A 20,832-nucleotide genomic window follows, 5' to 3' on the forward strand; every position below is an offset into this window, starting at 1 on the left:
TCATGTACATGGTTCTCTTCCAGAGTCTCAGCGATCAGATCATGCCCATGTTCCTACCCCAGCGTGATCTATATGAAGTCCGCGAGCGTCCATCCAAGATCTACCGCTGGAACAGTAAGTCCTTCTCCTCATCACTTCAAAGCGCGCTCTGACAAGTTCCAGCATACATCCTGTCCAACATCCTCGTTGAAGCAGCTTGGAATACCTTCATGGCTGTCCTTATCTACTTCACCTGGTACTACCCCGTCGGCTTCGTCCGCAACACTACTTCCGACGATCAAGCCATCCGAGGCTTCCTTGTCTTCTTGTACCTTTGGATGTTCATGCTCTTCACCAGTACTTTCTCTCACGCAGCCATCGTTTGTATCGCTACTGCTGAAGAAGCTGGTGTCATCGCGACCTTGTTGTGGATGCTTTCCATCTCGTTTTGCGGGTAAGTCACTCTCCCTTGGATCTATCATGCATATGCTGACTGTTGCAGTGTTGGTGTCGCTTACAAAGATATCCCCAAGTTCTGGACCTTCATGTATCGCGTCTCACCAGCGACTTACATCGTGGGTGGTATCATGTCGACTTGTGTCTGGGGCTCCAATGTCAAGTGCGCAGACAACGAGGTTCTCCAGATGGCTGTCCCTGGCAACATGACTTGCGGTGACTATATGGGTCCTTTCATCAAGGCAGCTGGTGGCTATCTTCTTGATCGCTCGTCCACTGATGTTTGCAAGTATTGCTCGCTTGCTACGACGGAGGAGTTCTTGCATAGGTTCAACATCAACTATGACGATCGATGGTGGCACTTTGGATTGCTTTGGGTGTACATCTTTGTCAACTGTGCTGGCGCTCTGGGCTTCTACTGGTTGTTCAGGGTTCCGAGGGGAAGTGGTGTTAAGAGGGCTTAAGATGGAAGCCTAAGAGGAAATCTTAAGAGGGGATCTTAAGATGCAGCATTTATTTCTAGAATCTCATTTCACATGGATCAAGGCAGCATATCATAGACATAGGATATTTAATCAGAGGTTAATGCTTAGATTTAGAATACAAGCAATCAATATATACAAAATGAATAGTAACTGTCCAGTAATGTCGCCTCCCCTACTCGATGTTGGTGGCACTGATATAATCGCACTCAACAGTGGTGAAAGGATCACCGCAACCAACCTCTCGATCCTTATCAATGTATACAGCAGGAAGGTCAAAGTAACAAGTCGGAATCTTGCCACCAACCAAGCTTCCCAAGTCAACATTGTCATTGGGATTAAGCGCACAGTCCAGAATAGCGCGGTAGTAAACCTCTCTGTTCCCAAGACCATAGCTGGCCATCTTGTGATAAACCTCACCCGAAACCTCAGCCCAGTCTCCAACACGGTTAGGCTTAGGATCGTGACGCATGATGTAGAAACAGTACTCTTCACCCTCTCTAAGAGCCATCCACTGGCGACCAGTAGCGTAACCGCAGTCCTCGCGGCCTGTACGGCGCTTATCAGCAACGAGGTAGAACTTCGCAGCCTTCATGACGTTGTTGGCAACCTTGGGCTGGATGTTGCCGTAGACAGAGTTGAGCGCCATCTGCACAGCTTCGGCGTTGTCATTGAGAAGGAAGAAACCGCCGTTGAAGAAGTTTGCGACGGGCTTCTTGTAAGGATCCGGGTTGGGTGTCTTGAGTGCATTGTACTGGTCCTCAGTACCACCGCCCATGACGATGCGCATGGTCTCGTCGAGTCGGTCAACAGCTGCCTCGAACAGATCGGCCAAGCCAGCTGAGATGGTACCTTGGTCGATCTCCTCTTGCTTGAGGTTTCCAAAGCTGGAGAAGATTCCGCCAAGGATGTTAAAGCCGACAGCGAACCCAACCTGCTGAGATTAGCTACGTGTAATTGCAGGGGGGATGGATTATGTACGTTTGTAGAGAGTCCACTCAGAGCAGCGCCCATCGTGCTGGCGGAAGCTAACCACTTGACCATATCACCAGTGTCATCCTCATTGCCGCCAAAGTCTGTCACCATCTGACCGATCCTGAGACCGCTGATGATAGTCTTCTCGGTGATCTTGGTCTTGAGCGCCTTGAACTTGGAGTGCATGCCCTTAGCAGCCTGGAATATCCAGTACGAGGTCTTGCTAAGGCTGTCGTCGGTACCGTATTTCTCATACTGTTCAGTGCATTCTATGTTGTTCATGGGGCTGCAATCGTTGTCGAGAATACTGCATCCCGCGGCGCCAGACTTTCCATCTGTACCGCCAAAGACTCGATCCTCGAGGTTGATGAGCCAGTTGTTTTGGTGTTCTGCTTGGTCAGTTATTGCATCGCGTAATGGCGGAGAACCATACCCCATTGTTCACGGAGGAAGAAATCTAGTTGATCGCCGGCTTCGGTTTCCATCCAGAGCCTGTCGGCTTCCTCTGGTGTGCTGAGGACCCAGCCTTTGCAGAGGGTGTCTTTGTTCTCCCAGACATCGGGGACCTTGTTGTCCTGTCTTTTGGTGAGAGGTGAGGCGTAGACGGCGGCAGCGAGGGTCACGATGGCGGTAGTGGACTTCATTGTGAGAGAGTGGCGAGGATATGAGTGAAGAAGGTGATTACTAGAGGTCAAAGACGAGGTTTATATCATGGTGATGGCACGATGAGGAGAATACCTGAGCATGGATCGCTCATCCATTGTTGCGAGTAATTAATTAACATGGTGAATCCTACGATGGGCACGAGCATGCTTGCTGTTACACTGAGGCTCTTGGCATGAAGTCAATCGTGTCGATAAGCGGCTAGATAAGATTCTTGGTACGGAGGACAAGGAATAAGCCACTCCGACTCTCCGGCGGCCGCGGGAGGAGCCGTACTAAACCCTGATTGAGACGAGGAGTGGAGTAGAAGCTCACGATGCTTCGCCGCAAAGGAACAGGAAATGTAGGAGAGAATGGTAATTTTAGATTGGGGTCCATTGTTTGTCCTCTCAGTTTCAATGATATTAATTGCATTGAATCGTGAATATGACTCCAGTGATGCCTGGGCTCCTCATGATGGCGACAGTATTTATTTATTGCTTGGCACTCAGGCAGCGCAGCGAGCTTCAAGTCGAGTAGAATTGCTTGAACAATTAAGTCCTCACCCTACGATAAATGATGGTTCCAGGGCAAATTAGATCATGAGCCCAGCAGCCCATCGTAATATTCGCATAACCTAATCTCAGCATCGCGGCACAGCAATAGACGCTCAGCCCATTCTCGCCAAACCGCCCTATCAACGATCCCCCGACCCCAAAGATTATACTCCAAAATCGGCAGATGAAACGCCAGCGCAGATCCTTCATCTAGGAAACAAACCACTAACCACGTTGGGCGTGCAAAAACTCACGATCTCTGCCTTGGCATAAGCCGCAAAGACCTTTTTGCACAGCCCAACAGGGCCCGCGCCAAGGTTATAGCAAGTCGGCCGATTTCAAGGATACAAACAAGCATAAGTTCAGTTATCGGCAGTTATTGAAGCCTCGCGGGAAGACGTTTTCCGTGGCGTTGCGGGGCGGAGCTTGTTCTCGGGGTTGCAATGGGGGACTTGGCGTAATTTATTCGATTGGTCATTCGAAGGGAACTCTTTCAGCTCTCGCATTCTAGCCTATGATATAGATGCTATGGAAATACGATCAAATCCTTCGTAATGCTTCCCTCTTCACAGTCCACTCCATCGAATACCTAGTAGTCTAGTATTTTCGCCCCCCAACCCTCTTTATCACCAGCGTTTCCCTGCGCAATTACTTCGCCGCCGGAGGCTCGGGCATTCGGTATCCAAATGACAGCAAGGTCTCTGGATCCTGCTTGCGAAGGTATTCCTCGAAACTATCCGTCTTGACAGGTTTACTCAACTGCTCTGGTGTGATAGCCCCTTCGACGCCCTCCACGTATCCATGCTCATCGAGGTAGGCTGCTCCGTCAAGCACCTCGTAAGGCAGACCAGTCTTCTTGTGCATCTCTTCCTCGGTCATTGACTGGAAGACAGCCTTCTGTCCTGTGACTCTGCTCCAGGTGTCCATAGCCTCAAGGATGTTCAAGTCGCTGTCGTAGGCGAGAAGCTTTGTTCCAGCGGGTTCATCCTCAACGAGGGCTCGGACGAACGATCCAGCTGAGCCCTCGATGTCGATGACAGGGAGCCTGAGGTTCTTGGATGCAGGGACTGCGAGGATATACTCGCCAGTCTCGGCATCCTTCTTGGGGTACAAGAAAGCGTTCGTAGCATAGGCAGCCATGTATACATAAGATGTCTTCTTAGCCAGTTCAGGCACTTCATTCTCAATGTACTTGACAGCCGCAGCTTTGGTCTCCCAATGATGACAGTGAGAGTACTTTCCCTTGGAAACATCCTTCATAGGGCCAAGAGCGGAGTAGATGTACTTCTCAAGTGTAGTTGTCTTGGAAGCAGCATAAGCAGCGTTCTTGACATGCCGCTCCTCGGTATCATAACCGATTTGTTGAGCCATAGCTTGGCCTTTTCCTTGACTGAGAGCAGTCGTGTAAGGAGCCCAGAAGTCAGTGTTGACAAAGATAGCGTGAGCACCATCGAAAGCTTTGACGAGGGACTCTGGGTCGTTCATGTCTGCTTCGACGACCTCGGCACCGAGGTTTTGGAGAGCTTGGGCTTTGGCTGAGGTTGAGCTGCGGGTGAGGGCTTTGACATGCCAGTTGGGTAGGGAGATGAATGCTCTCACGACTGAGCCTCCTTGGGTGCCTGTGGCGCCGACGACTGCGATGGTCTTGGTAGACATGATAAGAGTATATGGTGACTAAGATGGTGTTGAGTTGGTCAATGATGAAGTGATGGAGATGGCTGTGAGGTGCATTCTGCTGGGATATTTATAATAAGATACATTGCGGCGTTAATTTTGACTTCTGTATTTCCTCCTTCCGTATTAATTATTGCCTTTGTATTGACTCTAGCCTCAATCGCTGGGTGGAGCCAGAGACCGTAAGCCGCTGTCGCTTACTGGCGTAGCAGCTTTTGATTGGCTCAAAAACCGTAAGCCAATTCGCCCCCCACGGACTTCGGACTTAGCATGATATCACTTCCGCCAAACAACCAATATTTCGAATCTGACATGCTCCAATGAGAGAATTAAACCGAACCACGTCCAATCAATCCATCTTCAAGCCATGCGCGATACAGTGAAAGACGGTTCGGCCAATAGAGATGACGCAGTCTCTCGAAAGCGGACGAGTAGCAAGGATGATAACGCTCCACCAGCCAAGCGTCGCGTTCTGACTACGGCGCGGAGAGAGCAGAATCGCCAGGCGCAGAAAGCATATAGTATGTCACGCCCCATTTGTCTCATAGGAATTACTAACAAGACCTTGCAGGAGAGCGACAAAAACAAGAGAGGATACGACTGAAGCAGGAGAAGGCTCAAGCGCAAGCTAGTTGCGGACAGCGCCTGAGACCTCTTCTAAAACGAGAAGAACTCTCATCGAGAGACTCTTCTGGGCAGCAGAGGTCAATGAGGGAGATAACTTTATGCGATGAGGACTTTCTGGAGACTGTCGACACTTCTGTCAGCACGCCATCATCTCAGAACAACTCTGTCAAAAAGCTTGAGCCGAACTTTCCAGACCTTTACATGAACATGCTTCAATTCTCACCAGCAGCCATCTTCACATCATGCCTCACCAATGCAGTCTCTCTCGGTCTAGACCCTTCCGTCATCGCAAACTGCGGCGTAGAACACATCTCACCATTCTATCAACCCAACCTCTCAATTACCCTTGATCACGCAACCCTCATACAAGCAGGCTCAAACATCCTCTCAACATTTAACAACACCAGTATCCCCGTTCACCTCCGCCCAACAATGGCGCAAATCCTCATCCCGCACCACACAAGCCTTGATCTAATCCCTCTTCCCTTTCTCCGCGAGCGAGCAATCATGCTATCAGCAGCAATGCCCCATGTCTTTAACAACTGGGAACTTAAGCTAGATATATACGAGCGAGGAGGTTTGACGATATGGCGACTGAAGCATGAGAAGGGTGAGAGTATGAGGGATACCTATCCGCCCTGGGATATGAAGAGCTGGGAAGCTGCACCGTGGTTCTTGAAGAAGTGGTGCATGCTTATGGGGAGGGAGTATGATAAAATGCATAATCAGAGCATTGGATGGCAGGTTGTCAGGGACATGATAAGTTTGAGGGATATACAGCGATAGACAACTAGTTAATCTTAGAACGTTTGTCTCCAAGCATATAAGACTGTGTATTGTTTATTACAGATTGTGAAATATGTAGTAAAAGAAATGAATGCTATGAATAAAACACAGCATAGAAAAATATTTACTACAGAACCGTGGCCAACTCACTCTCAGTCCATTCCCAGAGCTTCTCCGCCAACTTATCATCTCTACCCTCCTCAGTCGCCAGGCCATGCTTCCCAACCGGCTCATAGTACTCTCCACTAACAACACCCTTTGCAACCGACGCCCAAAGCTGATTCCTAACGCCCTTTGTCACAGGCGTGATCAACATACATCTCACCACTGCATACAAGTACCAAACCATCCCCGTCGCCTTCACTAACAACTCCGTGTTCACCAGACCAGGATCGATAGCAGACACTGTGAAGTGCGGAAACTTCTTGGCCAGCTGGCGCGCCCAGAGGATGTTGGCAAGCTTGCTCTGGTAGTAGCACTGATAAAGACCAACTGACTCGCCGTCAGTCTTGAGGGTATCATAGTTGATGCCGCCTTTGTTCAGATAGACGTGTCCATGGGATGCAAGACAAACAACTCTCACGTCTGAACCGGGTATACGCGTTGTCTTGTTGAGCAACGGGATAAGTAGTTTCGTGAGGAGCGCATGGCCCATGTGATTCGTGCCAAACTGGATCTCATAACCGTCTGCAGTACGACCAAGAGCGACAAACATGATGCCTGCGTTGAGCATCAAGATGTCGAGCCTTTCACATTCTGAGAGCACGATCCGCGCTGCTTCTTTGACAGAGGCAAACGAGCCAAGATCAAGATGGAGGAGTCTGATTGAAGCGGATGGGACATGGTGCTTGATATATTGGGCTGCGAGCTATGATTTTTGCAGGTTTCGACCGCAGAGATAAATGCGCTGGGGATTGTGGTGTGCGAATTGGAGGACGGATTCTTTGCCTAGACCGGCGGTGGCACCTGTGACGAGAATGACCTTTCCTTCTAGAGAGGGCATGTATTTTGGGTTGAAGTCTTGTTCTTTAGTCCAGAACATTGTGTTAGGAATAGTAGGCAAGCAGGGGAGTGATGGGAAGAATGAAAGCGACGGACAACTTGGACTGAAGGTAGTTGCTAATCAAGCTCAAGCCTAGATACAGCAGAGGATGCTGTACCTATTTATAAAGACCTCGCCATATTACAGATCCATATTAACACGCATTTCTAGCTTTAATATGTAGAAGAAGCCACCAAGAGGCCAGGAAAGCAAAGTCTACTCCCGTATTGGAAAAAGGTACGGTCTTGGCGCGGCAGTCGATCTATTAATACTTGTCAGGAACAGACTGAACTGAATTGCCGACTGCCAGTCTGACGCTAAAGGAGACTAAGCCACATTTGCTACTGAACAGGCCCAATCACGATTAAGAACGATCCTCTAAACCCTTTTTGGCAAATAGTACGGAAGAACTCCGGGCAACTCTATACCTAGAAGTGCTTACTCTCAACATGGATCGAGACCGAATAACTTCAGAAATAGAGCATGTGATTAGTAAAACCGCCTGCCATAGAGGACATTCCGCTTGACGACCCAGTTTTATACAATATGGCCATCTTCGTGGTTACCACGTCATCTGGTAAGCCCGACAAGGGCACAATGAGAAAGATCCGCAGCCATGCGATGCGTGGAAGGAATACACGCGCAGACAGACTAGCTCGGGCTCAAGAGCGGATGAATCCCGATAAAAGCCTGGTGCATACTATGGAGACTGATAGGAGTGCATCTTCCATATCAATACCATGTACCGATTCAACAGCAGAACCATGTAATGGCCAGAAACCTGACAAGCATAATCTGTCAACAATGAGTATCCCACGAAAGCTAGCACCAGAGCTTTTGTTACAGCGATCAGAAGTCGAGCTAAAACCGTATATGCTAGAGTTAATGTATCAAGGTATTATTACAAATTCTATGTCAACGAACCAGAAACTGATCCAGCACTTTCCCCCAGCTTTCACAACGCCAAAACCCTGTCGATACGCCATAGACATGAAAGTCGCCCATGAATCAGAGTCTCACATCTTCAGCCTCAGCGACATGCACACGCACGAAGTATCTCTCCACTCCATCCTCTTCACAGCATCAGCATTTAGAGAAGTCTGCCAAGGAGTCGAGTTCAGTATACTAACGAGATATCATCTTGGCGAGACACTACGCTGTATACAACAGAGTCTTCAAGACAAAAGCACCGCAACGACCATGGCGACGGTGGGAGCTATCGTTAACTTGGCGTCGGCGGCGTCTAGTTTTGGAGATGTTGAAACTGCAAGGAAACATATGGATGGGATATGTCGCATTTTTGAACTCCGTGGGGGGATATCGCCTCTTGGAACTGCAGCGTTGGCGGAGATGAAGTGTCAAAGGTACTTGCTTCCTCTATTACCAATTTATATGACTGATCTGTACAGGATAGAGATTTGCCTATCAATGGCAGAAGGTCGAAAGCCCCGCCTTCTTCCTAATATTCAATCTTGGGATTCACTTATGCCAAAGTCTTCAATCCATCTCGCTCCGGAGTCCACGTTCCTGGACTCTCGAAACCTTACATCAGATAGGCGTTTACTTTCCATATGGGCCGATCTGCAACACTACAGCAGATTAGCTAGTGAAAGCGCGCCCATTCCACCAGAACTCTTCCTCTCCATAAGCACAACTATTCCAAACAGGTTGCTCCGTCTTTCCTACAACGCCCGATCGACTTGCGAGCTTCTGAGGCTGTGTATGCTCATGTATATCAAGAGCATCCTGTTTAGTCTTCCCGGGGTAGGGAAGAGAATGTCCTACCTGTCGACTAATCTGGAGATGGCACTTCAGACGTTTGTACCCTGCCGTCGAGAGCACTCGACCTTCTTGCTCTGGGCGCTGTTAATTGCTGGGGGCTGTATTTTTGAGGACTTTGGCCGAACGTGGCATCGGCAGGCTATTCGCGAGACATGTGACGTTCTTGGTGTTAGTGGCTGGATACAATGTAGGGAAATGTTAAGCAGCGTGCTGTGGATTGGTGATTTACACAATTCGCTGACACAGGACGGGTTTGTAAAGGTGTTTGGGGCTACATAAACGACACTGGTCACGGACTAAACTGCAATATTTACTGTAGCAGCTCTGTTCTAATTGACATGAATGCGGTACAATAACTTTAAAATCACTTGAATCGCCGTCATATTAACTAGAATAAGATGTAGGAGATTTTAGCCTGAGGCTTCAGAGTGCTTGATCTGCTTACGTGAGACCACTGATAGGATCGCTGACATTTAGTGCTGACGCGCAAAGCCAACGGCGTTACTGTCTCATCTCCGCCATTCTCCTTCGAGTAATTTTTATCTCCTACCAGAATTCTATTAAACCGACACAAAATCCTCAACTTCTCTCTATCAAACAAGCATCTCATCATGTCCTTCATCTATCTCAACCGCGCAACACACGTCGTGTCTCTCATCCCCGCCCTCTTCGGCATCAATCTCCTCACGCGCCCTGAAGCAACTCTCCAATCCTTCCAGTACCCAATTCCCACAGACCCTGAGGCGCGAAAACTCGTCCGTGGAATTACGCGAATTTACGGATGTCGAAATCTCGTCATTAGCTTTTTGTTCTTCAACATCAGCCTTACTGGGGATAGGAAGCTAATGAGCCTGGGGTATCTTGGGGCGCTGGCCATGTGCGTTACTGATGGGCTTGTCGCGAGGAATGTAGTTGGACATGGGGAGTGGCAGCATTGGTCTTTTGCGCCGCTTTGTATTGGGTTGTTGATTGGGCTGAACTGGTGAACGTAACTGAGTCTGCGATGAGTTTTCTGAATTACTCGAGTTACATGTATGGCTATTGGCTCCGAGTCGCGGCAAAATGGTTTAGAACATTTACATGTTACCAAGAACAATCCATGTCTTTGTTACGTACCTCATTCATTTGTTTTACAAACAAGCATACACTTATGAAATGCAAAATGATGTTCTACTGGCTTCTTATAAGTGCATGCAATAAGATTAATTTGGGCTTCCAACGCTGTAAGTAACTAGACACTATAGCCCTTCCTTATGGATGTTGGTCAATAGATCTATTGCTGCAAATTCCTCCTTCTTCTTTCCAGTCAAAGTCCTAGCCTGATCCATGCCCTATACTTATGCTGTCTTACCTACCACGTCATAACAAACACAGAATCGTGAGAAAGAGCATGCTCCTAAGCCTCTGCTTTGATCACTTCCTCGACTCCCTGCTCGAAGTCAGTAAGAGGGCGAAGACCAGCAAGGAAATCACTCACTTCACCCCGATACCTTCTCAAAGCATCCTTATCGTCAGTACTAACCGTGATCAAGTTCCCCATGATCTTAGCTAGCCCCCTAACGTCAGCCACTTCTCCATCTGAAAGATTCCACATCCAGTTTGCAACAATCTTGTCGAGGAAGAAAGTCAAAGCACTCTCGTCCTCCCACTCAAGAGGCCAATCCTTCTCACCTTGCTCTTTTTTATACAAATTCGCCATTATAATTAGAAAGCTGAAGGAATGCTTGACTGCTTCCCAGTTGCCGTAAAAGTCTTTGCAGTAGTCTGATTCCTTATAGAAACTATAATGCTTTCTGAGGTATTGTCGTGCACGAAGGGCTTTGAACTGGCTTGAGGGATATTCATCTTCAAAGACAGATTCGACAGCGTCGGAAAAGACATCATCTTGATCCTCTGATATCTCCAGTGCGATCTTGGGGCTGTCGGGTTTGCTGGAGCCGCACTTGCAGGGCGACTCTACAAGAGGTGATTGACTTTGAAGTGAAGGGGTAGGGCTGCTGTGACCAGCGTCGGAGCCGGAGACTGAGGTAGTGGAGGAAGGCATTTTGAGTGATGGATGTGATGGAAGTTGTATGTATAGTGAGAGTAGGCTGTGGTTTGAGATGGTGCAGAGTGTTGTTGGTGAGATGTGATGTGATAGTGTAGGAAAGGATAATTCACGGCGGGCAGGACAAAGCATTTATACCAGATGGGTTGAAAGAACCAGTTTGAACACTTATTGAGAAATAGATTCGTTCAATTTCACCAATCCTATGTGCCGCCTGAACTTCTTGTTTGGTTAACCAATGTTCTTTTGACGTTTCGAGGCAAATGATCTATTGAATTAAATCAAAGTTGGCAGCATCTAGTTGCGACTAAACGTTTTCGTTTACCCCATAAACAAAGAGAACAGAATCCGGGTCCATCGGCTTATCTCTCGTATTAATAATGAACAGCTAAGCCTGAGCTGTTGCGCATAAACATATGGCTGTTTAGTGGTTCCCAAAGAGGAAGTGAATAATGCTTAGGGTAAGCTAAGACCACGCTAGCGGCTATGAGACACTGTACGAACCCGAACACCCAATAATAGAATTTCCCCTGTGGCTTAGTTGGCTAAAGCGTCCGACTGTTATTCATAGACAATCGGGAGATCGGAAGTTCGAGCCTTCCCGGGGGAGAATTGGTACTATTTTCTCTTTTTGCTTTCTTAGCCATTGCTTTTACCCTCTAATTCTTAATATTTTTATTACCATACAGTTCATAAAGTATAGGGCTAGGTTTAGTTGTAACTAATTAGCAACTTAGCCGGAGCCCAACTGATTCAAGTCTAAACTTGAGTAAGATAACCCAATTTATTAGACGATTCCTCTTTAGTCGCCTCTTAGTAGTACCTAGGGTAGCCGGGTTTATACCCTGGTGGGCCTTTTGGGTAAGGGCAGCTTTGCCATTAATGATCTGGACGTAGTTATCCTTAAGGTTAAGGGTCTTTGCACTGTTTATAGACATGATTAACAACAAAAGGGATACACTTGAAGCTGATTATAATTGTCTAGAGAGGAAGGAGACAAGAGGATCATCTTTGTGCTTTTTAGCTCTTTTATATAAATTCATACCTGACTATCGGGTGAAAGTCCCCGCACCCTGCTCAACAGCAAGTTGTTACGCAGACGAATCAAGAATGAGGTGTCACTGAAAAGGCTTCGGAAACTAAAGCGACAAGTCCCGAATTTGATCAGGCATGACGCCTTTCTGCAGACTAATGTGCGACTCGTCCACTAACAAGTCGATTTGAAATAATTTCTTAACAAAAACCGAAACCCTCGGACTGAGAGACGCGGGTATCGAAGCCGCCTTCACTCAAGTGCGCTCAGCGGCTTTTCTCCAAAGGGGACTGATAGCTTTCATCAGATCGAATTTGCTAGTAGACGTGTTTAATTCGATGTCATCCTTGTAGCGACCATATGATATTACTTCGACTTGCAAGAAAATGCCCAGCTGTTCAAAATCACTTTTAGCCATGGATGGATTTATCACGAATGCAGAGCTGGTTATAACCAACAAAGGTACACAGGTGGCTAGGCGCTAGATCGACCTATAGAAACATCAATCGACGACATATTAACACCAGTGATCGTCATCGTCCCAATCCTCCTCCGTGGGCTCCCATTCATCCCGATGTTCTGCAAGTTTGTCCATCAGCTGGTCGACTGCATCAAAAGCTTCATCTCTCCTAAAGGCAAGGGGCCATCCGAAGCCCCGGTAGAGCTGCCTGATATACTGGATATCCAGAGCTGTGCCCCATGCCTCTTCCTGTGCAATCACCTCTTCCTCCGTGATGATCTCCCCGCCAGGCCGCTCTTTAATTTTGTCGGCTTCGATAGTGATCCGTCCGCGACAGGGGATGAGCTTCAGAGTGATGTAGTCTTGCTTTAACCCATCGAAAAATACTTTTAGGTCGACTTGCGGGAGGTCATGCATCAGGCGTTCTTCTACAGTAATTTCCCCATCTCTTACATTCAACCAGATATACTTGCCCCAGGCTTCGCGACCAGTAGCCAGTGGGAAAACATCGCGCATGTCAATTGTAATCTGTCGTCGCTCTGAATATATCTCATCTGATCCCGATACCCTCCCCCACATGACACGCTCAAAACAATCCTGAGGCAGGGTTGGATAGTCTACCGGTCGAGACTTGTAGTGGATGAATGCTTTGCAGTCGTTGTCAAAGTAGGGAATGCGCTTCATGACCTGGCCGACCATGTCTGAGCTCCCAAGGCTTTTTAACATGGGTTCCATGCCGGGCCAGCCATCTGCTGGAGGGAGTTTGAGGTACTGAGCATCATAGTGAAGTGTTGTCAAGAACAGATAAAAGTCCAGAAGAATCGCGGTAATTTCTGCGAGCGAGTAGCTGTTTTCTGAAAGCGGAGCCATTTTTGTTGTATCATAGGCGCCCTGATATATAGCAATTAGCCTTTGACCATGGGAGCTATGTAGGAACCTCGGCATTGTACCTGGGATGTAATGTCACAATTGATGACAAACCTGCAGGATCGGATCTTTTTTAACGTTGTACGATCTGCATGGCGTGACATTTCCTAGTTTTGCCCGCAGACGCCAGAATTCGCCAAGGATCGGATCCTTCGCGCCAAAAACAATGCTTTTCTCCACGATCACCTCGACCTATGGCGAATGTCATTGCGCATACCAACAGTCGAGTCTATAAATACATTAAATCTTAAAGAAACTTATAATTTATCATATATAAATCTTGGTAATATTTTGATCGATGTAATTGAGTTTGATCCTGCATACAGAAAGAGACTGGGGCCGATGCTGCGGCTACCTCGGAACTAGACCAGGGTTAAAACAGGGCCGTACCGCGGCGCTCTACCCTCCTATGGACTAGACTCACGATTGAACAGATCACTATTGATGTACAGACATAGCCTGGCGGGTTTGGCGCCGAAATGAACTCGTTCTGTTGACGTAAGTCGGACGACTTCCCCTCGTAATCTGCTATCTTTCCCTTCTCAATAATCGTCGCTGTCCATCATACGACGCCTTTCCCTCGTTCGCTGCACGATCTTCCATCTTGCCCGACTACGTCATTTCTCCTTCGTCATGGCATCGGCAGACAATCTCATCCAGGCTCTTGAAGGCCTTGACGCCAGTTCATTCGCCAATGAAGCAGAGCGCGTTCGTGCCCTCGATGCACTCACTCTGTCTGTCAGTAGAGTTCAAAAACCATGGGATACAGTCTGGCAGCACTGCTGGGTTAATCCAGCGACAACCGCATGTGCCAAGTCCTTGATTGACGCTGGAGTTTTCACCAAGTGGATTGACGCTGGTGGTGGAGAGCGGACTTGTGATGAACTGGCTGAGCTCACGAGTACTGAGCCCATTCTTATCCGTAAGTCGCCCCGTCTCTGCTATCGAATGGATGCTGATAGTTTTCAGGGCGCTTGATTCGACAGATCTCAGGCCAGAATCTCGTCATCGAGACTGCAGAGGATACCTACAAGCCGACACCTTGGGTCCACGCCCTCACCGCCGATCCAGCCCTGGCCAATGTCTACGGCGGTTTATACAATTTCGTCAACCACCCCATGTTCCAAACTCTCCCTTGCATATCTTAAGAGACCAGGTTATAGGGAACCCGACGGACCCCAATGACTGTAACTGGCAGTTCATGAAGGGCAGACAGGAAAACCTGTTTCAGTCTCTTGGTGCTGATCCCGTTGCTGCAAGGGAGTTTAACGATGCGATGGAGAGTCATTCCAAGTATAATCTCACGCCTTGGCCAGAGGTATACCCTACTGAGTCTTTGATTACTGGCGCTAAGTTCGATCGAGCATTGGTGGTAGACGTTGGGGGTAGCAAAGGCCACGATCTGACTAAATTTCATCTTCGTCATTCCGACATTCCCGAGGGTAGTCTTGTTCTTCAAGATCTCCCTGACATCCTCAAAGAACTAACCATTCCTGATACGATTGCTGTCTGTCCCCATGATTTCTTCACCCCGCAACCTGTCAAAGGCGCGCGTGCATACTTCATGCACAATGTCCTGCACGACTGGGAGGATAAACAGGCATGCCAGATCCTCAAGCACCTCGCTGATGCTATGGAAGCAGGCTACTCTAGGCTTTTAATCCATGAGAGTCTAGTTAGTTCAGCCAAGCCTCTTGCGCGAGTGACGACGTCGGATATCACCATGATGGCGTGCCTGGCTGCCAAGGAGCGAACAGAACTTGAGTGGATAAAGCTGGTCGAGAGTGCTGGATTGAGGGTTCTCAAGATCTGGAGACCTTTGGAGTCTGTAGAGAGCATTATTGAAGCGGAGCTTTCTTAACCTAGATGCCAGATTGGTTAGGCCATCTTTTGAAGTTGATCTCTGTTGTATCTACATTCCTGAGGCAAGTTTAGAGGTATCATTTTATCTCTATAAATATGTCTAAAATTAGCGGTATCAACCCTTTCCATTAATCTCATACAGACCTATATCATTCTGCCTAGCTGAGATTGTCCGTGATGGTAGACTGAGGTCTCTTAACCCTTCTTCTGTTAGCATATTCGCGCCTTCTGCAGTATTATAGCTTGGCATTGTGTTGTTTGTTGAAGCTCTCTTATCCGGAGTACTGATTATTCGAAGAGTGCGTAGAGGTCGATTGGAGATTTGATCAGGCGTGCGGCGGTAAACGCGCAATACCAGTATGCGCATGACGGGAATGGATGCTGCCATGATGGTGACGGCACACTCGGTAGTGCCCCATATAATGATGCCAACTCTATCCACTGGGAAATGTATCAGTGGTTAGCAACCAGAAAATGGTAGCCAATCGCATGACTTACGAGTTCGATTCTTGCTGCTGAGGCCAAGCATTTTGTAGCATTTCGCACCAGCAGCGGCGGCGGCACTAAAGCATCATCAGTAGATGATCACACGATGATCCTGGAGAGACTGACAAGATACCAAAGGTCAAAGCAATCCCAACTCCGATTTTCTCTCGGGTCCGCATAGAGAGTTTCCAAATAATGGTCCAGGCAATGACACAGAGAATAAGGTCAACCAACCCCGAGAAGGCTGCCTATAGTAAGTAAGATGCAATTCGAGGTAAGGCAAGAACTTACCTCCAGCAAAGATATTATAGTACGTCGCGACCATCGGATTCCAACAGGTTCCAGGCAGACTCGAATGCCAGACCTTCTTGGCCGGTGTACATTTTACAAAGGAGAAAACAATAACCAAGTCCATGGTGATATTTGTCGCGATAATGAGAAACCAGAGAAACCAGCTCATCCAGCCATCAACCAATCGTATCAGTGTCAGGGCAAATGACGTTTTGCTCCATGCTGCCGATAATACTGCAAAGAGACCGAATATTGTTCCGGTAAGTGCGATTTTCGGTACGACTGCTGGATCAACCTCTGACATGTCCTTGCCGAAACCAAGGGTGACGTTGAAAATGACGAGACCCGTGCCGATAGCGAGGCAGATCTGATAAGAAGACGCGTGATGTTAGCCCCAGCAAATTGAGATCTATGACGGATCTCGTGGATCTTGGATGCAAACTCAACAGAGATTAGCTGTTGCTCACCCATGCCGCAATCAAGATGTAATCATCCCACCAGAAGCCCCGATGGCGAATGATCTTGCAATACAATCGTAGACCCAAAAACAAACCCGCCAATAAGGTCAGCAACACACAAACTGCGATTATCGTTGCGCCGAGACCCGTAGGCGATGTCATCGGAGAGCGCGATGATCGGGACGCTTTCGCTGCCTCCCGAAGTAATTTTCGTCAAGACATGGGAATGAAAAAGGGAGATGAATGTTGCAGGAGAAGGAGAGCGACAGGGAGGGCGAGCAGTTGAAGTGTGATCTGTACAGTATGAGAGGTCCGAGCCCCTTTTGCAGTGCGCCTCCCCAGAAACAGGCGGACCAACTGATTTAATGATCAGCGGTACTTCTGTTGGGCGTGACATTACCCCATGGGCTAGTGGCTTATGGCGCTCGGTAGTGCAGTTCGTCACGTAGGCTCAACAGTTGTTACTGGTCTGACCGTTGAGCGTGTTTAATTGCCGGCGTAGGTTACACCAGGTCCTGGTTCTCCCTCGAATAATAAATTCGTTCGAACCTGATCATTCTCTGCTGATGGAACACTCAACAGGTCGCACGTGAAGTCAAAATGGCTAGACAATTGTGAACAGCCCGTCTCACTGTCGACAATGTCTCACTGGGGTACGAGTCATTCACAGTGCATTGAACTGATTCCCAAGGCCCTGTCACGGAGCTAACCTTGGCCATGAACTCAAAAATCCATCGTACATATCAACAACTCTCCGAATGCCAAGTGCACTACGATGCCCTCTTGGTTTAGTCCTGGCATCAAAGCACATCCACGATCGACTCCACAAGCTTAATCGTCGCGGCTTGCTCCCGGTTCCTGTTGAGATTTACTATCACCAAACAGCGATAGAGCCGGGCTACCAGACCACTTATTTTCACCTCTCTCATATTGATTTCGTCATTTCACAATTACCGCGCTATTTATGTGGTTGAAGATCCCAATAGCACCATGCGACAAACTCTCTACTAACGACTGTTGCTAATTTGACACCCATTTGAGTCTATTGCCCCCAGGCCATCCAGAATAGCCTCATCACCATCCTTCCTCCCAGATATACCAAGTCTTAAACCACATTTCAACACCCGACGCAACGAACGCCTCTTGAAACGCTTCCCTCCGCATATTCGTTTCCGCCGACAGTCTCGCCAGCTGTTCATTATCCCAATCATCATCCCAGCTATTACTCCCGGGCATTGTATGTCGAATAGGAGCATCAATCTGAACCCTCGTCAGCTTCGGAAGGTCTCCAGAAACAACTCGTTCTCCAAGATAAGTAATAAAATGCAGAAGCTCATATCTCGCCCATCTGTCAAAGAAGATGGTCAAGGTTTGAACTGTCTGCGGGAGGAAATCGACTAGGTATGTTTCTTGCTCAACGATAAGTTCATCCTTATTGTGGTGGAGCACATGGCTGTAGAAGCACGAAGAATCGACCTCGAGGATAGTGAGATTTGTAAAATGCTTGATCTGTTGGGGCGTGATGGGCTTAGGTTTCGGAAGGTTACGTTGACCAGGTTCCACCCTGCCATCAAAGTTCAAACTGAAGCGCTGTAATGTCTTTTGTGTTCGTGGGCTGAGGAACTCAATTAACTGGGTTGGTGAGACTTGGGAGCGAGCCCGAATATGCCAACAACTATAGCCATCACTGACAAACTTGAACGTCTTAAGATTCTGAGCTGCCCCGAGAATTCGCTCTAATGCCAGAATTTGCCAACTACCTGTAAAGAATGGCAGACCGAGAATCTGAAACTCGGTGATGTTCCTGACACCAGAACAGAATGCCTGTATACCCGAGTCGTTATTCTGATCAGCGTATGTCTCGCCCCAGGACCTCGGAGGATTAACCGTATGCGCCAGGTCAGGAGAAAACATGACCAATGAGCTCGGGAGCTAGGACATCGGTAATTGCTGATATGGCATCGTGAGTGGTTGCCATGATGCACTCTGATGAAATGAATTGTTTAATGGAGAGAGGCGATTGCGAAGCGCGGTTTATGACCTGATTGTGCCTTGGCATTCTAGGCAGCAGTCCTGTACAGCCTTGTAAGCATGGTCCTCTGCCAAGACACCAGTGACTTGCCTGATCAAGGCGTAGTGCTTGCGATAATTGTCTCGACCCTTCATCGAGGCATCCTTTGGGGGCCTCATACCCCGGCCAGCTATAAAATTCAGGTGAGCCTTCTTAATCTTGTGTATATAGTTCCGATCGAGATGATACACCAGCGTTGTGGAGGGATTGAACATGTTTGCTATGATTGGGCATATATAGCTCTTATACCTATGTTATGTTACTTGTGTGTTGTAGAGTATTGGTTAAGCTATTTACAGATTTCAACTGATGAATATTGGGCGAATAGTCTTGAATTCTCTGTAGCCATTTGCTTCCTCTTCGTTTTACGCCCCCACCTGCCCAAACCAAGCCGCAATCTCACCAACGTTACTATCTACAACATCCGGCTGATCGTAATGCTGGAAATGCGACACACCATTATCCCAAACCAATTTCTTGTTCTTGGTCGGGATCGACTCAAAATGCCTCTTGGCTGCGGGCGCGTTCATGCAATTGTCTCCATGAATAACCAGAGCCGGTTTAGTGAGCTTGGCCACCCCAGGTACAGTCGAATATCCAAAGTGATCCAAATCACTCATGACGGCGTATCGGTTCTCAAACCCCTTCAAAGTCCACGGGCCGTACCAAGCCCATGCGACGGGTCCCGGAAGGCCAGCGAGTGAACCGACATCTGGGTCTGCGGCTTTCTGGTCCACAAGAGGTTGGTAGGTGACTTGGCCTGTTTTCTCGTACAGCTCTTTAGCCTTTCTAGCTCGCTCAATGCGTGCCTGATATAGCGCTTCCCCTTGCTCGGGTGTAGGCATTTTCAATGACCCAACGTCGACCCCGGGCTCGATGTTCACGCATCCAGTGCAGATCATCCAGACGTCTGTCTCATGATCGCGATAGTACCCCGTCACGGAAGCGACAGCGACGACCCGATCATCGTATGATGCAACGTCTAGGCACTCAGGACCACCTTGGCAGACACCGACGAGGAACAATCTCTTGGCATCCACGTCGCCTCTGCCGGCAAGGTAGTCAAGACCGGAGACGACGTCTTCGTTCTTCATTTTGGGATTTTCTAGACGCCGTGGCTGACCAGTACTCTCCCCGACCGTGCGTGGGTCAAAGATTAGAGCGGCATAGCCTTCGTCGGCAAGTCGCGTGGCATACTGCAGCGGGGCTTGTTCCTTGACAAACGAGTATGGGCCGAGAACGACGACACCAGGCGGGTTGGCCACGTCTTTGGGCAGATACAGGATGCCAGTGATGGTCTCCCCGTGAGATGGATAGGTCACCTTCTCTGCAGTGTAACGACCGTGGCAGCCCATTGTATGAAGTGAAAACAAAGTAGTCTCAAGTGTTAATAGAGTGGTAAGTTGATGCTGATGAGAGAGTAAATTGGAGCTTGTTTGTCAGAGGTGGTGATAATTAGAATGTGTATATACTACGTTTTATGGGTTAAAGGCCTGTATTCCAATAATATGTTCATTCTTTGATAGAAGACGAGAGCTTTGCGAGCTGCGTTTCTAGTGTTCATGTTTCGGGGATAGCCCCACTAATTTCGGAGTAATGAACCCACTATTTTCGGAGCCACGGTCTATGCAATCTTTTGATTCGGCGACGGCGACGCAAACAGTCAGGTTTCCGATGGTCAATCTTGTCACGGACTCGGGTGTGGAACAAGGTAGATCAACACAACTATTTGACATAGTCGGGTTCTGCATCTTCCTGCGCGGATCGGACTTATTGCGTCACCAGAACACATGTTCGAAATGCCAGCCTCGAACCAATTCAGTGTTAACACCACCAACTGGCGTAATTCCAACGAAAGACAGCCCCCAAACTTTGAATGGAGCTGGGATAAGCTGCTTGCAGCTCCCTTCGATTGGTAGCTGAGAACCAAGGGCAATACCGGCCGACGCTATCCCCTGCTTAGTTTGTGCTGATCTTCAGCTGCTTCGGACTTTGGAGCTGTCTATCCTGGTAACTGTCGGAAAGTATAATCGGGCTGACCATTGTCACTGCTTCCTCTCATTTGGCTCCAGACAAAACTAGGCATATCTAGGTTGCTGCTGGCGTGGCCGAAATAGCCCGCACAACCCGGCCGTGCTGGCATTACATGCGGCCCAGTGAGACAACAAGATGAGTCTTGCCTCTGGTTCTCGCC

The 20,832-nt window shown here is 48.3% G+C and overlaps 13 protein-coding genes and 1 non-coding gene across 14 annotated transcripts; 5 read left to right on the forward strand and 9 right to left on the reverse strand.

The window, feature by feature from the left end:
- Positions 1 to 1,070, forward strand: FOXG_15761 (uncharacterized protein). The gene is made up of 2 exons (XM_018395878.1): positions 1 to 433; positions 482 to 1,070. Exons 1-2 carry the CDS (start codon positions 210 to 212, stop codon positions 897 to 899), a joined length of 642 nt encoding a protein of 213 aa, XP_018256173.1. The 5' UTR covers positions 1 to 209; the 3' UTR covers positions 900 to 1,070.
- FOXG_15762 (uncharacterized protein) lies at positions 988 to 2,536 on the reverse strand (the record flags this gene model as incomplete). The annotated part of the gene is made up of 3 exons (XM_018395879.1): positions 988 to 1,851; positions 1,899 to 2,281; positions 2,326 to 2,536. The coding sequence occupies 3 exons, from the start codon at positions 2,534 to 2,536 to the stop codon at positions 1,093 to 1,095; spliced, it is 1,353 nt and encodes a 450-aa protein (XP_018256174.1). The 3' UTR covers positions 988 to 1,092.
- Positions 2,537 to 3,739: 1,203 nt separating this feature from the next.
- Positions 3,740 to 4,757, reverse strand: FOXG_15763 (uncharacterized protein; the record flags this gene model as incomplete). Its single annotated transcript, XM_018395880.1, has 1 exon — positions 3,740 to 4,757. The coding sequence occupies exon 1, from the start codon at positions 4,745 to 4,747 to the stop codon at positions 3,740 to 3,742; it is 1,008 nt and encodes a 335-aa protein (XP_018256175.1). The 5' UTR covers positions 4,748 to 4,757.
- Positions 4,758 to 5,055: 298 nt separating this feature from the next.
- FOXG_15764 (uncharacterized protein) lies at positions 5,056 to 6,320 on the forward strand. The gene is made up of 2 exons (XM_018395881.1): positions 5,056 to 5,286; positions 5,337 to 6,320. Exons 1-2 carry the CDS (start codon positions 5,133 to 5,135, stop codon positions 6,176 to 6,178), a joined length of 996 nt encoding a protein of 331 aa, XP_018256176.1. The 5' UTR covers positions 5,056 to 5,132; the 3' UTR covers positions 6,179 to 6,320.
- On the reverse strand, positions 6,306 to 6,911 carry FOXG_15765 (uncharacterized protein; the record flags this gene model as incomplete). The annotated part of the gene is made up of 1 exon (XM_018395882.1): positions 6,306 to 6,911. One exon carries the CDS (start codon positions 6,909 to 6,911, stop codon positions 6,306 to 6,308), a length of 606 nt encoding a protein of 201 aa, XP_018256177.1.
- Positions 6,912 to 7,046: 135 nt separating this feature from the next.
- FOXG_22131 (uncharacterized protein) lies at positions 7,047 to 7,220 on the reverse strand (the record flags this gene model as incomplete). Its single annotated transcript, XM_018402529.1, has 1 exon — positions 7,047 to 7,220. One exon carries the CDS (start codon positions 7,218 to 7,220, stop codon positions 7,047 to 7,049), a length of 174 nt encoding a protein of 57 aa, XP_018256178.1.
- A 2,290-nt stretch (positions 7,221 to 9,510) lies between these two features.
- FOXG_22132 (uncharacterized protein) lies at positions 9,511 to 10,179 on the forward strand. Its single transcript, XM_018402530.1, has one exon. The coding sequence runs from the start codon at positions 9,614 to 9,616 to the stop codon at positions 9,986 to 9,988; it is 375 nt and encodes a 124-aa protein (XP_018256179.1). The 5' UTR covers positions 9,511 to 9,613; the 3' UTR covers positions 9,989 to 10,179.
- Positions 10,180 to 10,398: 219 nt separating this feature from the next.
- Positions 10,399 to 11,046, reverse strand: FOXG_15766 (uncharacterized protein; the record flags this gene model as incomplete). The annotated part of the gene is made up of 1 exon (XM_018395883.1): positions 10,399 to 11,046. One exon carries the CDS (start codon positions 11,044 to 11,046, stop codon positions 10,399 to 10,401), a length of 648 nt encoding a protein of 215 aa, XP_018256180.1.
- Positions 11,047 to 11,575: 529 nt separating this feature from the next.
- FOXG_22133 lies at positions 11,576 to 11,659 on the forward strand. Its single transcript has one exon. It is a non-coding gene; the product is annotated as a tRNA-Asn (tRNA).
- An 819-nt stretch (positions 11,660 to 12,478) lies between these two features.
- On the reverse strand, positions 12,479 to 13,412 carry FOXG_15767 (uncharacterized protein; the record flags this gene model as incomplete). Its single annotated transcript, XM_018395884.1, has 1 exon — positions 12,479 to 13,412. One exon carries the CDS (start codon positions 13,410 to 13,412, stop codon positions 12,600 to 12,602), a length of 813 nt encoding a protein of 270 aa, XP_018256181.1. The 3' UTR covers positions 12,479 to 12,599.
- Positions 13,413 to 14,032: 620 nt separating this feature from the next.
- FOXG_15768 (uncharacterized protein) lies at positions 14,033 to 15,461 on the forward strand. Its single transcript, XM_018395885.1, has 2 exons — positions 14,033 to 14,391; positions 14,439 to 15,461. Exon 2 carries the CDS (start codon positions 14,671 to 14,673, stop codon positions 15,328 to 15,330), a length of 660 nt encoding a protein of 219 aa, XP_018256182.1. The 5' UTR covers positions 14,033 to 14,391; positions 14,439 to 14,670; the 3' UTR covers positions 15,331 to 15,461.
- Positions 14,796 to 16,866, reverse strand: FOXG_15769 (uncharacterized protein). Its single transcript, XM_018395886.1, has 5 exons — positions 16,577 to 16,866; positions 16,110 to 16,476; positions 15,945 to 16,062; positions 15,831 to 15,895; positions 14,796 to 15,773 (listed from the first exon to the last, which is right to left on the reverse strand). The coding sequence occupies exons 1-5, from the start codon at positions 16,727 to 16,729 to the stop codon at positions 15,448 to 15,450; spliced, it is 1,029 nt and encodes a 342-aa protein (XP_018256183.1). The 5' UTR covers positions 16,730 to 16,866; the 3' UTR covers positions 14,796 to 15,447.
- A 616-nt stretch (positions 16,867 to 17,482) lies between these two features.
- On the reverse strand, positions 17,483 to 18,543 carry FOXG_22134 (uncharacterized protein). The gene is made up of 2 exons (XM_018402531.1): positions 18,455 to 18,543; positions 17,483 to 18,391 (listed from the first exon to the last, which is right to left on the reverse strand). The coding sequence occupies exons 1-2, from the start codon at positions 18,479 to 18,481 to the stop codon at positions 17,642 to 17,644; spliced, it is 777 nt and encodes a 258-aa protein (XP_018256184.1). The 5' UTR covers positions 18,482 to 18,543; the 3' UTR covers positions 17,483 to 17,641.
- A 460-nt stretch (positions 18,544 to 19,003) lies between these two features.
- On the reverse strand, positions 19,004 to 19,993 carry FOXG_15770 (uncharacterized protein; the record flags this gene model as incomplete). Its single annotated transcript, XM_018395887.1, has 1 exon — positions 19,004 to 19,993. The coding sequence occupies one exon, from the start codon at positions 19,991 to 19,993 to the stop codon at positions 19,004 to 19,006; it is 990 nt and encodes a 329-aa protein (XP_018256185.1).
- Positions 19,994 to 20,832: the final 839 nt, after the last annotated feature.

Source organism: Fusarium oxysporum, chromosome 8 (assembly GCF_000149955.1).
Source record: "Fusarium oxysporum f. sp. lycopersici 4287 chromosome 8, whole genome shotgun sequence".
Lineage (NCBI taxonomy): Eukaryota > Fungi > Ascomycota > Sordariomycetes > Hypocreales > Nectriaceae > Fusarium > Fusarium oxysporum.

What these genes read in the sequence shown, in the direction of transcription:
- FOXG_15761 (XM_018395878.1), top strand. Translation starts at nt 210, where the DNA reads ATGGCTGTCCTTATCTACTTCACCTGGTACTACCCCGTCGGCTTCGTC. An exon ending in CTTTCCATCTCGTTTTGCGG is followed by an intron (nt 434 to 481) that starts GTAAGTCACTCT and finishes TGACTGTTGCAG; the next exon opens with TGTTGGTGTCGCTTACAAAG.
- FOXG_15764 (XM_018395881.1), top strand. Translation starts at nt 5,133, where the DNA reads ATGCGCGATACAGTGAAAGACGGTTCGGCCAATAGAGATGACGCAGTC. An exon ending in CCAGGCGCAGAAAGCATATA is followed by an intron (nt 5,287 to 5,336) that starts GTATGTCACGCC and finishes AAGACCTTGCAG; the next exon opens with GAGAGCGACAAAAACAAGAG.
- FOXG_22132 (XM_018402530.1), top strand. Translation starts at nt 9,614, where the DNA reads ATGTCCTTCATCTATCTCAACCGCGCAACACACGTCGTGTCTCTCATC.
- FOXG_15768 (XM_018395885.1), top strand. Translation starts at nt 14,671, where the DNA reads ATGAAGGGCAGACAGGAAAACCTGTTTCAGTCTCTTGGTGCTGATCCC.
- FOXG_15769 (XM_018395886.1), bottom strand. Translation starts at nt 16,729, where the DNA reads ATGACATCGCCTACGGGTCTCGGCGCAACGATAATCGCAGTTTGTGTG. An exon ending in CTATAATATCTTTGCTGGAG is followed by an intron (nt 16,063 to 16,109) that starts GTAAGTTCTTGC and finishes TACTATAGGCAG; the next exon opens with CCTTCTCGGGGTTGGTTGAC. An exon ending in GCTTTGACCTTTGGTATCTT is followed by an intron (nt 15,896 to 15,944) that starts GTCAGTCTCTCC and finishes ATGATGCTTTAG; the next exon opens with TGCCGCCGCCGCTGCTGGTG.
- FOXG_22134 (XM_018402531.1), bottom strand. Translation starts at nt 18,481, where the DNA reads ATGTTTTCTCCTGACCTGGCGCATACG. An exon ending in CTCCTGACCTGGCGCATACG is followed by an intron (nt 18,392 to 18,454) that starts GTTAATCCTCCG and finishes TCGGGTATACAG; the next exon opens with GCATTCTGTTCTGGTGTCAG.